Below are 15,284 nucleotides of genomic sequence, written 5' to 3'. Positions count from 1 at the left end.
CCAAGGCTAATCGTGCTGGCATACTATAGCTAATTGTTAATAACTGGTGCACTGCCAAAACGTTCTGGGTGGAGCTTGAAGTTTTGAAGTTTTTGTACTGGATTACAGCTACGTAGATATAAATAGACCTCTTATAGTAATTGTTTTTTTTCCTCACAGTGCGTACTGAATCAAGGAAATGATATACCGTTATGTACCAAACAATTCTAGATGAATACACATGTTGTTATATCACTATTCACCATACATCTCTTATATTGAGTCAGTGCAGTGCCAGTAGTCTCATTAAGTGAAGATAAGACTGAATGTACAGATAACACACATTATAGAATATGAACACTCAAATATGGGAATATATTCCTTCTCTTCTATTGGTTGTATGGGATGGATGGATGTGAATTTAATTGAGTTTTGGACATTGATATTTGGTAACTGTTTGGTTTGAGATTAATATTTTGATGCTATATGTAAATGAATAACTAATAATATGCGACAAACAGCTTTCAGTGACTTTAATTTTGTAAAATAAGCTGTTAGAGTAATAAGGTTGGAGACTGCTGCTTGTCAAGCCTTTTAATAGGGGGAAAATGTCAGAAACCACAGGAAGAAAAGCAGACCGACAGACACTAGATGTGTGCATATAAAGAGGAATGTAGTAAATTTATGGTATAGACAGGCAAGTAAAGTGAATTTGTTATATTTAGGACTGGGCCCATTTGCAAGAACTATTTCATTTAAACTTATTCCCCTCATGACTATGACCCTTGTCCAACCGCCAACGATTTAACAAGTAAAAAAGCCCTGCTCTCCTACCTGAACCCTGTAACACAGCATAATACTATAACACGGATTATTGTTAAGTGCCTTGCCCAAGGGCAGCTTGATGATATTTCCTGAAGGAGCGGAGAGCGTTAGTCATTCACCTATCCTTTCCTCAAATTTTCCATTTCTTCGAACAAGCCAGCTTCTCTTAAATCTACAAGGTTAGTCAATATTCACAGTGGAAGATTTGACTGCTTTAAACATACTGATGGTTTTGTACAACGTCTCCAGTCATTGAATTGTAGTCTGGTGATGGTCTTGAGGTTTAAGCAGACACTTATTTCCTCTCTAAAAGTTCCAGCAGCCCCATGAAAACCTCTTCCCCTTTGCACAGTGCCCTTTGGAGGTCTCCATTGTAGCTGATTTAAATGTGCCCTCTGCCTGTTTTCGTTTTTTTTTTTTTTAACTGCATCTGGTTCCCATCCAGCTTCCTGAGGTTTAGATTAAACCATCTTGAGTTTCCAGCTGCTGGAGAGCCTGTTCCAGTGACTGTAACCCTGAATGGATGAACCAGAGGAAAAGGAAGGGAGAAAGGGAGCATGATGGACAGATTTGGGGGTATTCTGGAAGCAAAAGCGAGATACATAAAGAGAGAAGCAACCGCAAAGTGAGGTAGCCGAAGTCTTTCCGTGCCCCATGTGAGAAGTCAACTACGGTCAGTTCATGATAAGGTGATTGGCGGGATACAGCAACAGAAGTGTCTTGTTATTACAGTGTAAGATTCCCCTGACTCTCAAAAGTTGCACTTTAAACTAGTTTAATAGTTTATCTATTCCATATTTTTATCCTAGCTCAGGTGACATGGGTGCAGGCATCTTTAAAACTGAAATCAATGTTTGTCCATAGCAGTCTTCTGATTGGTGGCTAGGATTAGGGTAGGTTCAGTTCACAACATCAGAGCAAATATCCGATACAAAGAATAAACCTGAGTCCTCATTGTTCAGTCCAAATTCTGATTTAGATTACATTTGATTCGCCTTGAGTCCTTTAAATCATCATCTTTGATACCCATCTCTGTGGTTCACAATTCACACACAATGTAAAAAAATATTCAAGATTTTTTTAATTTTCCATTTGTGTGCAAACAGACAGTCTAGGCACAGTGGAATTCTTGTGCAGGGCTCTCTTGGAGTCCAGTGAAAAAAAACACCAATCAAAATAGAAAGTGCAAATATTTCCAAAACAAAACACTCTACAAGAGTAAACAATATTTCACATATCATGCTTTATTTCCACACCATGTTGCGTTTATGGTAGGATGTCTGATCTGATGACACCAGGCTTTATGTTTGAGCTGTCCTTAACTCTGCATGTTGGTTATTTGTGCTTCATTGCACAGTGCTGCAAGACACATTAACAATCACAGCAGTGATGTGACACAGGTGCACGTATATGTCTGGAGGAACACACAAAGATGAACATAAATGTGTTGCATAAATAAACTGAAAAACACATACAGGTAGCAGAGTCATTGCAGATTCAGATGTTACATCTGGCTTTCACGTCTTTTTTATAGTAAGACTGTTGCAGCTGTGCTAGTGACATCTAGTGGAATCAGATAGTAAGTTTATATTTACAGCTGATGGATACAAACTACATTAACACACTTTGAGTAATAAGGTGAATGTATTGTTCTGACAGCAGTTTTTGTAACAGTCAGTACTAGTCATATTAGGCACAAGACCATAAGACTCTTCTGGTGTCATTTTTGATGCTAAATATAATTATGTGTAATGTACTGTGCACTGAAGAACTCTTAGCCAGAAGGAAGAGACGCTTTGCTGGATTTCTGACAAAGATGTTGATGCTGCTGACTTACAATGCAATGCGAAGGAGATGAGTCGTTCACGACGGCTGCAACTAACGGTGAAACACTTTTTAGATGTGAGATCAGAAACATTGGTCTTTATCAATCTGTTAAAATAACATTCTGTTTGTCAGACGTAGATCACTTTTAATGGTCCACATGGCGTCATTCAGACATACCACAAACCTAGGCAGAGTACATGCACAATGTTTGTCATTCATGCAAAATTGGATAGTACTTCTAGTGACGTATGATGCATAATATTACTCTAAAACAGAAGACAAATCACAATCTGCTATGTAGGGTATTTATGCTTGCGAAAAAAATTTAATAATTTTCACGATTCATTTTATGATATCCACCTAGTCAATGGTTTCAATTTGGCTCCAGAATCTTAAAGTATTTAATCTTTTGTCTTTTAGGTTTCCAGTTGTAAATTTTCAATAAATTTCCAAAGTCATGACTTGATTAATATTCAGCAGCACAATGTGACACGTTCATACAAAATGATATCGTGTGCTAATAATCAATCTTGGATACAGTTTTCATAAAGTCTATACACAGTATGTACGCTAAAGAATCATTTCAATATTGTGATGCGCAGATGCTTCTTTATACCTGCTGGAGCTATAAACTTGTCCTTGTAAGGAGTTAATTGCACCTTTTCATGTTTGTTTTCATTTTCCAAACAAGAAGCTGCCTGTGAGGCCTTAGGGTTAGAAGCTAAAACAAACAAATCAACATTAGAGATGATAAGACACGAATGTCACCTTTCCACAGTTTATTTCCTTTTAAAATAATTCATACAAATGCATACAGTCACAAACATATCTTTGTCATGTTGTCAGTTTTGACCAAAAATAATGATATTTACTGTAGAATATAGAATATGTATACTGTATATTGCTACGCCTACTACTTTACCATAAAGGGGACCAAGGTAGGCAACAGTGGACTGTGTGTTACTACCAGGGATGGAATTTCAAGGAGCACCTCGACACTTTAAAAGCTAGTCTGTTGGGGTTTTTTTGTGTGTGGCACCCATCGGTTTTAAGAAGGAATGCTTTCAGTTTATATTCGGAAAAACTAGCAAAGAGTTCCCCCCTCCCACAAAATGTCAGGCATCTGGTGAGGAAAGATTAAAGTTTCCAGCACTAATTTCAGGATTTTTGGGCTCTAGCCTGACAGTACCTTCTGTGCTAGACACCCCGCTCAGATTCCAGCCAGTGAGAGCTCCACACTGACCTGGGCGGTAAGATGCTCACCAATGGCTAGTGAAATTTCCATCCCTGATTGCTACGCTTACTACCTCACCATGAAGAAGACCAGGTAGGCGACAGTAAACTGTTTTTACTACTCAGCTGCTGGTAGAAGGGGATCCAGAAAGCACCGTCACTCAGCCTACTAACACATGAACTGGAATCAGTAATAAATATTCCAGAGAGAAAAAGAGTTTTGGACATTTTGCCACTGACAAGACAATATCAGCATCTAGTTTACATTGTGGGAATGTAACCAGTGTAAATAAGGACTACCAGTTGAATTTGGTAACCCAAGTTTGAGATTGAGTTCAAAGTGTCTGTAATTTTCAGAAAATGTTGTGTATTTAGATGGCAGTCTTTGTAATGATGCCTTGTGGAGAGTATTAGCCATTACCCCTCCTCCCAGTGCTGCTTTTTTAGACACAGATACAACCAAGTCACATTGACACAGGCAGGCAGAACACCATATGTACACATAGACACAGAGGCCACAGAGGGTGGCTAAACGGTATACTCAGGAAGAACCCATCTTGAAATGTTAAAGGGATACTAGCTTGGAGAAATCAGTACGTTCTGACATGCTGTCGTGAAATGTGTTTAATTCATTGTGCATATATGCAAGATATCTCTCAAGTTTTCTTACAACCTTAAGGTCTTTTTTTGTTTTGTTTTCACAAGCAGGTTGTTCCTCTTTTAGAAAGTGATCAAACTGACAAGCTGTGCAGTCTGATTTGGATGCAGATTGAAAATATGAAAATTTGGTTTGACCTGAATTCAAGCACACGACTGTTCCTCTGTCAGGAACCATTAACCTCCCTTAACTGGATGTGACATCTGTACAGCAAGTTCAGAACTTCAATTAGGAAATAAAGTGGAGTTGTTGCAACTCTGTTAGATGATTGGACGTGTCTATAGCTGGAAGGGCAACCTCAGTAAAATACTGATTTAGCAGCATGAAGCAACACAGTGATTCATCAGACTGTTAATGCTCCATGACCTGCACGATCACTCTGTGCAATACAGGAAGTACTGGATCATTAGACAGAAAGAAGACATGATAAAATCTTTTTTACAAGAATGTTTCTCAAGCTATAGGCCTTTACGAACTCTCAGTGCATCACTTTGTTAATTTATAAATTAAAATAGCGTCAAGGAATGAAGTCGTCCCTGCCAAGCATACCATTTCACCACCTCTCTACAGCCTTTTCTCCCTCAACCCCCTCGATTTGGGTCAGACATTTACACAAGTCTCAAGAGCAAAATCCCATGCCCCTTAAACATAACCAACAAAAGCAAACATTAGAACAACTTTAGCTCTTGTTAAAGTTCTTTTTCTAATGTACCGGGACACGAAAAGGCAAGCAGGTAGAAAAACAAAAGCACTAAGTGGCATAAAAAGGATGAAAAAAAAAAAAAACTTAAAAAGTAATAATACCAACCGCGGAAACTTAAGTTCCTGAGATGGTGTGCAAAAAGCTGCCTCTTTTTTGGGGGGCTTGCTAATTTGGGGACAAATAAAAAAAAACAGATATTGTATTCTCAACCCAGTTTGGCTACAGAGATCACCTTTGTTTTAGTTAAGACTGGAATACAAATATCAGTATCTTCTTGCTGTAAGTCTAAAAACTGTACACAGACAGGTTACATTCATTTCATAACCTACTAACTTTGCTTGTACATCAAACTAAGGAAAGGACACAGAAAAGAGAAAAAGACATGAAACCCGCCCCTCTAACTTTGGACACACTACAGTCTAAGACAGCGGAATCTGATTCAGTGTTTTTCTTCCCAAATCAACACATAGTTATTATTTTTTACTTCTGGCAGAGAGTGTGAAGATCAGCCTGTGATCAGAAGATCAACTTCTGGTTGAGGCAGAGGACAACTGTCTTGCTCTTTGATGAGAGCCTCCAAACAGCTATCCACTCCTCTTTCTCATCATCATCTTCATCTTCCTCCTCTGCGGAGAGAGAACTGGCTGTTGGGAACCAATCGCCAGAGAGCTGTGAATCGATTCTTATTGGGACCTCAACCGGTCAATCTGACACTGAACCTGTCTGATAACAACATGTCACTAGGGAACTTATCGCTATGACACCGGTTGCCGCGCCAACCTCCTCCAGTCTCCAGACAACACGGTCAAGCGTGTGTTGCATGTGTGCGTGCATGGCTACAGTTGGTCGTTCGGATGCTGCTCTCTGTCGCCCTCTGGTGGCTTCACTGTGTTTTGTCCGGGAGACGGTGCGTGAGGAGGGTGGGTGACAGCGGGCGGGAGGGTGTGCGTGATCGGCACGGCGCTCGGCACGATGCCTTCAACGGGTGGAGGGAGGCCGCCGGCTGGCAAGTTCACCACTCCTGGGGGATACCTGGAGAGAAAAGACAGAGAGATTACAGACAAAGTCAAAAAAGAAGGAATTACATAACAATAGAGAGTCATTGATTACACTGACCTCAAGCAGTTTCTGGGTGTTTTTAACTTCTGTCCCATTTTTACTCACTGTAGGGTCATTTTTCACAACAGTTCAACCTAATTCACCTTTATGGAAACAGCACAGCTATGGCCAAAAGTAAGGAGAACTCAAAAATGTCTTTTGTGCAGTATGACACTATTATAATGCCATAATTCATTTAGAAACAAAAAAAAAGTTTAATTTCACCAAAGCCTGGGATCAACAACATCCCCAAATTTTTGTCACACGACTGTTCGTGTTGGTTGCAGCTGAGTCAATTATGGCTTCACGGTTTTGCTAACATGCGTGGAATTGTTTTGTTTTTTAACAGAATCTCATCGGTGCAGTTTAGTTTTGGCAAATCTTTAAATAAGACATGTAGAATAAAGTGATTTTGTTAAAATATCCCGATTTGAAGCTTAATTTTCCCAACAGAACTGCGCGTCACAGATGAGTAGTTAAGGACCATTTGAAAGCTGAAAATCACATTTATCTTTCGATTTTTGCATTTTCTGGCTCTAAAAAATAGTGTAATTTTTGCAGTTTTTAACATGACTTTCATGGGGTTCAGAGGATTCAAATGATTAAAGATGATCTAATTACAGCATTCAATCCCTTATTAATCCCTAGTAGTATCTCACCATGGCAGAAGCTCTAGTTTTATTTGATTATGTTGTGAGATGTTCCTGCCACCACTTAAATACAAACAAGGAAATGTATTTTCATTTCTCATGCTTGCATTAAATATTTTAATATTCAAGAGCACCATTGTTTTTAAGAGCAGCTTACATGTTACTCTTGGTAATCAGCAAAATACACTGCAAGGGTCACTAAGTGGTTTATCCGCAGAAACCACTTAGTTTCTTACAGGCAGAAATGAAGATATTGAAATTTTTGTGTGCTATATTTCAATACCATGAGCAGACAGGAAATTTTTTCTTCCTGTGTTTTGGAGTGGCAGAAATCTCAGAGGTCTCCAACCTTGGTAAAATAAAATTAAAACTATTTGCAGGGTGAGATACAAGTAAAAAAAAATAAGCGAGAAACCCATTATATTTTTCATATTGCCATACAATAGTTAGTATATTATGTATGGGAAGAGCAGTGTTTGGACACAAGCTGCAAGCTGTGAATCCCTGAGGTGAACTGTGTTGCTATTTTGGTCTTCGATACACCCTGCAAACATTCCTCAGTGTTGTTTTTTGTTCGTCATTTACTGTCATTGTGCGGCTGAATTCCTCATGCCATGTAGAGACACTGTCTACCCTTCAGTGTAATTATAGACTGCTGTGCTACCTCTCTGATCATGTGCAGCCAGTGCTGTCATCACATCTGTGAGCACTGAGACACTGTAAATCCTGCAGGGCAACAACACACTCCGGATATCACTAGCTACAATTGAAAACAAACCACTAACATCTCCAGTCACTTGTAGCTCTTTACCTCTCACACTTAAAATGTTGATTCTCTAAGACATTAGGTCCATATTTGGTTATTTAAATTAAAGATCTGCGATGTCATTTATTACCTATAAGCCCCGTTGAGCTCAGGGTGGACGGTAGCTGGGTCAACTCCTGCCCAGTGGTTGTTCTGGGTGAGGAACTCTTTATTCACACAGTTCTTCAGACTATCTGGGATACGACCTAAAAAACAGAGAGCAGAAGGACAAGAAAATCTAATATAATATCCACATATCCTTTGTTTCACGTTGGATGACATTCCTGATGCAACAATTCTCATTTATTTGGGCTTTATTTGGGCTTGGCACTAAAGATGCACTGGCTTCTGTATCCCCCAGTGGCAAGAGAACAAGAAAGACAAAAATAATAATCAGCTGCCACAGTAACGAAACTTACATTATTAGTCTTGTGTTCTACAAGCCACTCAGGGGAACTAGTTAGTGGTACTGTGGTACATTTCCAAGCAGGTGTGATTTATTTTTTACCACACTGACCCATTTTCTGCAGAGACGCAGAAGCTGGACAAGATTAAACAGGCCATTGGTAATCGGACAGAGCCACTAGGGAGCCCACAAGAATGGGAAAGAAGGAAAGAATAATAAAACAGAAAAGGGAGGAAGGTTGTTGGGTAAAGGGCTGTGAAATACCTTAGACTCTCTTCTCGGGTAAAAGAAAAAGAACGATGATTTTTGCTCGCTGTAGGAGAACTAAAAATATATCTCATTTTTGACTTGGGTTGACATTTTCCAGCTGGGGTCATGTTTTCTGTCAATGCACAAGTGTTTCTGTGACTGTGCGCACACTACCTGTCACTGCCCTTCGGATCTCCCTGGCTGCCTCCTCTCGCATCTCCAGTGAAGCCTGTTCACTGTACCAGGCGGCATGCGGTGTGCAAATCAGGTTGGGAGCGTCCTTCAGCGGACCCTGACTGAAACTGACACATATTCAAGCAGTACAGTTGGTCAACGCTGCAACAAATGATTTTACTTGTCACTCTGTGGTATTCTATAAAAGGTCAGAAACAACGCATCTTCAAAATTGACAAACTCCAGCAGTGACTTTTGAAAAATTCAAATTTTTCTAATTTTTTTTTTTTTTTTGGACAACAAACAGCAGCTGCTCTTCATATTTTGAGATCCAGGCACTTCGCTTGATAGAGGACTGAAGTATTGAAACAGTTATCCAGCTGTCATTTGGCTTTCCGCATAAATTGTTCAATCAGAAGAAAACTTTTTGTATTTCTGTTTTAGAGAAGACTAAATAGTGATGAGTAACAACATAATCAATTTGTTGACCAACAAAAACATTGTAAATGCATTGTAGAAATGTAAATATATGCAGTAAATGGCTATCTGTGTGTAAAACAGTGAGTGTGTTACCTGAAAGGTTCTGTCTCATGAACATCCAGAGCAGCTCCACGTATCCTCCCCTCCTTCAGGGCCTGAGCCAAGGCCTTCTCATCCACCAGACCCCCCCTGGCTGTGTTCACCAGGAACGCCCCCTGACGCATCTTTAACACACAGGCCATTTACTTTAACTTTAGCCTTTGTAGCAGATTAGAATGCTTAAAGTGGTGCAACTTGACCAGAGGAAATATAAAAATAGGCTGTTTTCCACTGCAGGAACTTGTTCCCAATGTGAGTGACCCTAACGAGGATTAGGCAGTGTTTAGATAATGGATGGATGGATGGAATGTGTTCCCACTGCAAGAACCCTCCCTGTAGAACCTCTTTCAGAGCCATTTCCAGGGGAGAAAAAAGTACCTACTCTGGAGAAGGCACTTCCAGAAGAACTGCTGTATGGGTTTTGACATTAATTGGTTCAAGTCAGTGAGGACAACAAGCACCATTTTTTTCACCTAATGATGTCCCCGTTGAGTAGCAATCTTCTCCTCTCTGACATCGCCATCCTCAGCATAAAACTTACCATGACCGTAAATATAACAAACCCCCTTATTCTTTTTCCTACAAGCTCATAGAACTGTCCAGTAACTATTATTTATTGTTGCTTTGGTGCATTTAGAGTTAAAGTAATGGTCAAAGCTGATGGAAACAGAAAGGATTAAAGGGATGGTTATGATACCTGTTAAGGTCAGTTTATAGTTAGTCATAGTTAGTTTATGTGGGATTGACTGATCAGTTTGTCTCCTGCAGTTACGTCTGCCGTTCTTCTCTATTTTCTTAATCTCTTATCCTTCAATCACTTTTAATACCCACTATGGTACAGATCTTAAAGCTTTATTAATTATTGTTTTCCAGATTCTATGTCAGGGTAATTTGTGGCTGCCTTCTAACCTAGCCGTTAGCCTTTAGTATAGCCTTAGCCACTGCGAGAGGAGCTAATTTCCTGGCTTGTGTTTTTTGTTCAGTTTTTGCAGCCTCTGCTTGAGAGGCATTTCTGAGTGACGACAGACAGAGAGAGGTGGCTGCATCAGACCTGAAGTAGAACATTTAATTTATCAATAATCCGTCAATAAAAATACTGATGTCAATAATCCGACAAATGCCGAATATCGGCCTCAATAATAGATCAGGCCAGTTATCAGTCTATGCCTGACTTTTACACATACATGTACTCGGAAAGCATGAATTGGCCTTAAATGTTTAAACCACTCTGCACCTGCGCCGAGTTTCTGCAGCGGAGATCTGACAAATGATATTAAATATTAAACAAAGTATATACAGGAAAGCTCATTTAAAAAAAAAAAAAAAAAAAAAAACTCTTTTTAGTGCAGACATTCCCTGTGAAACCTGATCCATGACAACAAATAGGTGATATTTTATTGATCCAAACAAACCAATTATCTTTTTCAGTGTCTCTTCTCCAGCAAGGTCAGAATTGTTTATGATCTTTGATCCTTTGGGCTGAAGAAGAGGCAGCTTCAGTGGATATTCCTTCAGTGTGTGTTATAATATGCAGTGCACAGAGTTCAGAACCTCATTAATCTGTATGTTGGTGGTGGGTTCCCTGGGTATCCGCCCCTTTAATATTTATGGCTATGGGATGTAGTATTTGGTGTAGAGATAAATAAATCATTTAAGTGTGTGTACGTTCTCGGTTATGAGTGTGTGTGTGTGTGCAGGCTGCTGTTCCGTTCTACCTGTTTGATGGTGAAGTCGTTGATCAGGTGGTGGTTGTGTTCATTGAGGCTACAGTGCAGAGAGACACAGTCAGAGTGGAAAAGCAGATCCTGAGGAGGAAAAGAGATGGAAGTAACAATAAATCCCAATATCCTACTGCTGCAGGGTCCTCACAAGTGCAGCTACTTTATGGTGGAGCTGTGGTGCTAACTCAGAAGATCAGCTGTAAGGATCGGTTTTGCTTTCAGCATTTTTATTTAATTCCAATTTTACATTTACTGTCACGAGCACAAGAGGGCGTCCCTCCTTTTCTACACACGGAAGTCACAGCAGCATACCGAAAAATTCACATTTTTCATGGTGTCAGCAAAGAGAAAACGAGACAATGTATTTTTTTGCAGTAAAAAGAGGATTTAGTCTGAATCCGTTTAAACATTATACTAGGGATGTCTTCTTATTAGCTAAAATCTGAGTAGGAGTTGAGTGGAATGGATCTTGAGGAGACTGTCAGATTTCACAGTCGTGTGAGAAATGTGTTGCAGATATTTGTGTTACGTGCAGATCAGCTAAATAAAAACGGTCAGCTTCCCTTTGTGAAGCAGGTGTATTTTGTGATAAATGTGTCTCAGGAGCAAAAGCACCAGACAGTCAGTCACAGACTTAAAACCCAAAGCCTCTTAGTAACATGCAGTCCGTTGCAATTTTTCACTACATTGAGCCCATGAATCATTTTAAAAGAAAATCAGCTGTTGAAATTGATTAGCTTTCACTTCTTTCACAGCCTCGGCTCCATGTCATGTCTCTTAGCTGTGCAGAGAGTCAAGGAAAATGATCTACAGGCTGGACGTTATGGGTTGAAGACACAGTTTGAGGGCTGCTGGTGAGTTGAAATAAATGTTCCATTTAACACACAGTGCTGGAAATAGTTGTACGGGGGCTGAGGTGTCCCAGACAAAATGCTCTGTCCCATACTTGAGCTTGTGTGTTACCTGTAGTGTGTTGACCCTTTGTAATCCCAGGGATCTTTCTACACCATCAGCCAAATAAGGGTCATAGAAAATCACATTGAAGCCGAAGGCCTTGGCTCGCAGTGCGACAGCCTGGCCCACCCGACCTAGAAACACATGAATACCCACAGGCACAGAGTCACACACACATCAGTACACAAACAGGCGCATTTAGACAAGTTTCGCACATATGAATATATTTGAATGTAATTTAAAAAGAAAACACAATAGTTAACATTTTTGTGCATCTAATATTCCCCTTTTTACTTTGGACTTACACGCATTGTCTCATTATTACTGAAAAAAACCTCTCAGACTGTACAGGGAAGAGATTTGCATTCGGCTTCTGGTTAATCCTCTTATATTTTATTGGCAGTAACTCCTTGGGAAGCCAATTTAGCTGAGCTAAGGACAAAACTTCCCAAATTAGAATTGGAAAAGAGAGAGAAATGCTTAATGATTGGAAACTTGACAAATTTCCTCAGCAGCGACCTCATAGATAGTGTGACATTTTTGATCTAATGACTGAACATTATTCCTGTATTTTCGCTTGGTTTTTTTAGCTCGTAGCACTGCACATAGACTACTAATATTGTCTCAGTTTTGAGAGATAAAATCCTGTTTGTGTTGTTGCTCACCGAGCCCTATGAGTCCCAGGGTCTCGCCTCTGATCCTCGCCGCTCCTGACGCCACCTCTCGGATCTGCTCCACGCTCTGAACCCGTGTTCCCTCCCGCAGAGCCTGACACGAACACCATTTATTTACTACATGCAAATATGAAACTGACAACAAAAAACATAGCACTGTAGCATGATCCAGGTGTGTTTCATTATGTCAGGACTTTGCACTTAATGACCTACATCCTTTTGTGAATCATGATTATAAAATAAGACTAAATAATGATTTGAGGAACAAATCATTTTACTGTACCTTCTACACTTTACATCAACGTCTTTCAAATACAGCAACATTCTAAAGAAAATGAAATGTTTCAATTTTGCTGATTTGTCAGTAGACAATGGTTAGTAACTGTCGAAACTAAAATTGTGATGACCGTACGCACACCTCTAACCAATACATTTAGAATTAGTTTACGTAAATCCAATTAATTTAAGTGTCTTTTATCAACCACACGAGGCCACAAACCTGGTGCAGCCAGGTGATGCGTCGGTACAAGGTGAGGATGTGACACAGCGTCGAGTCCGCCGTCTCCTCCACCGAGGCCGCCGGCATATTACATACAGCTATGCCTGTTGGACCAGAGAGCAGATAAGGATTAGTAATAGCTTTTTGGGGGCGTTTGGGGAGAGAGATGAAGTTTGGTGAAAGCTATTTTGGTGGAGAGGTGCAGGCTGAAGGTGTGGTGTCAGCAGTCTTCTCTACAAAGCACAAAACTACTTTACACTTTCAAATGGCAGAGCCTCTTGGTGGAGGGAGATAGGGGAAGTTAGCGAAGCTTGGGCTGTTGCAGCAAAGTGATGAGTGTTAAAAAAGCTTTAACGAGTTCACTTTTCTCTGCAGATATTACTGAGTTCTGCTAAACATGGCAGCATCCATTGGTAGTTAGGAAAATGAACATCTGGCTGTTTGATTAACTAGTAAGGAGACGATAATGAAACCTGTTGTTTCTTAGCTCATAGTGCCTCTGTTACATTTAGGATAAATATATGACTGTGAAACTTACATAATTTTATTACATTGTAATACAAGTAGTATCAGTCATTAAGCAAATGCAAATAAATAAGTAATAAATTAATTGTAACAATTTGTTTTAGTATATAAGAAATCTTCACATGTATCATGATAGAAACATCCTTTTGTTTTAAACAACCTGAAACTGCTCTCCCTACTTACAGGAAAACAAATGTTGTTGGCTTTCTTTGCGTTAGCCGGCTCAATAAACCTAAAACTTTAATGGGAGATAACGGGTATCATGATGGTGATTATTAACTTTTTTCTGATAACCAAGTTTTCTTTATCGGGCTCTTTGCATGCTCCCAGAAAAGCGTGTGCTTGATGAGTCATTTAATTCTTCTACGGCACAAAATAATCCTATCTGAGGTGCCTGCTTCAGTCAAGAGGAGCAGGTTGTTGTAATGGAGAGCTGTGAAGGACATAAAAATGTATTCTAGCAAAAAGCACTAAAAGAGAAGAAAGCTGGTAGAAAATCACTCTCAGTGCAACTGCTTATTAGGGAATGCCTCAGAGTTATGTGATGACTGGCGTATATTTTGTCTGTCTGTTTATCTGTGTGCAACATTACTCAAAAACAGACTAACGACTAAACTGATTTGGATGAAATTTGCAGGGAAGGTCAGAAATGACATAAAGACCATATGATTAGATTTTGGCAGTGATGCAGCTTATAGTCTGGATCCACAGATTTGTTAAAGATTTCTGTATCATTGCAGGATAGCAGCACGGCGTCACTGTAACTATGACAACAAGTGAACACTGTCAGCAGCCTGCTGACGATCACATGATTGTGATCCTACTACTAATCCACCGCTGCGGACTTATCGGGACTTATTGGGACTTAACAGGACTTATCCATCGGAAATCATACAAGGAACAATTGATGAAATTGTGGGGGTGTTTCCGAGTCCCAGCAATTCTCGCCGCTCGCTACATATTTAGGTCATGCGATTTGGTATCCGTACATAACATACACATGCATAACACATGACTGTGCTCAGCGCAAAGTCATTTTTTGTTAAAGATTTCATCCGTCGGAAATGATACAAAGACTGAGCAGCCTTGGCGGAGTACTGTGCTCTCTGAGTGCGTTTAATTTTAATGTGACAGCTGCACATTAGAGTTCAATACTTAATACATATGAAGATATCCTCAAAAAGTGCCTTTAGGTCTGACGCTCTCCCATAATGAAGGGCATTTTATTGAATATTATCTGTGAAAAAATCCCAACATTTTCCAGTCTGTGTTCTATTAGCTGTAGTACCAGCAATGTAAAACCAACCTGGAAGCAAATCGACCGAACATAAAGACATATTTATGCATTTTCTGCATCAGCAACTGAATGCATGTAGGTTCCCATGGCAACGTGACGCGTACAGTTTGTGGCACTGTAACTACGCAACCTCGATCAGTGGCATTACAAACATACGGCTCAGTGGGTTCACATGTATAATGTATCTCCTGAGCTGAGACTCTGTATCACTCAGAAAGAGAATGGTCAGGAAAATAATTCATGTATACCCCAAACTCTGAGCACAACCTCCTCTGGAGCAGGTTAGAAGTTGCCGTGGTGATCTAACAGGTTAGAAGTCGAAACAAACTCAACATACCTTGCTAACCTATTTATGCCTCAACTTTTGCAAAAACATAGTGCAGTAAAATCTGTGTAGATCAGTTTTTTAACATGAACCTTGTAGCTGC

General features: G+C 39.8%; 1 protein-coding gene across 2 annotated transcripts in view; it reads right to left on the bottom strand.

Annotated features, from left to right (window-relative positions):
• Positions 1–3,395: 3,395 nt before the first annotated feature.
• Positions 3,396–15,284, bottom strand: part of LOC111580478 (C-terminal-binding protein 1) — a 32,885-nt gene continuing 20,996 nt past the window's right edge. For both annotated transcript variants that reach the window (XM_035956338.2, XM_023288234.3), the window contains exons 4-11: positions 13,035–13,138; positions 12,527–12,629; positions 11,871–11,995; positions 10,902–10,991; positions 9,181–9,311; positions 8,608–8,735; positions 7,870–7,984; positions 3,396–6,257 (exon numbers count right to left, since the gene is read on the bottom strand). In XM_035956338.2, coding sequence (XP_035812231.1) covers positions 6,062–6,257; positions 7,870–7,984; positions 8,608–8,735; positions 9,181–9,311; positions 10,902–10,991; positions 11,871–11,995; positions 12,527–12,629; positions 13,035–13,138 — 992 coding nt within the window. In that variant the 3' untranslated portion in view covers positions 3,396–6,061. The remainder of the gene's footprint in view (positions 6,258–7,869; positions 7,985–8,607; positions 8,736–9,180; positions 9,312–10,901; positions 10,992–11,870; positions 11,996–12,526; positions 12,630–13,034; positions 13,139–15,284) is intronic.

This window comes from Amphiprion ocellaris, chromosome 13, assembly GCF_022539595.1.
Source record: "Amphiprion ocellaris isolate individual 3 ecotype Okinawa chromosome 13, ASM2253959v1, whole genome shotgun sequence".
Taxonomy (NCBI): Eukaryota; Metazoa; Chordata; class Actinopteri; family Pomacentridae; genus Amphiprion; species Amphiprion ocellaris.
Note: the sequence above shows the minus strand (reverse complement) of the source record. Positions and strands in the feature narration are given on the sequence as shown.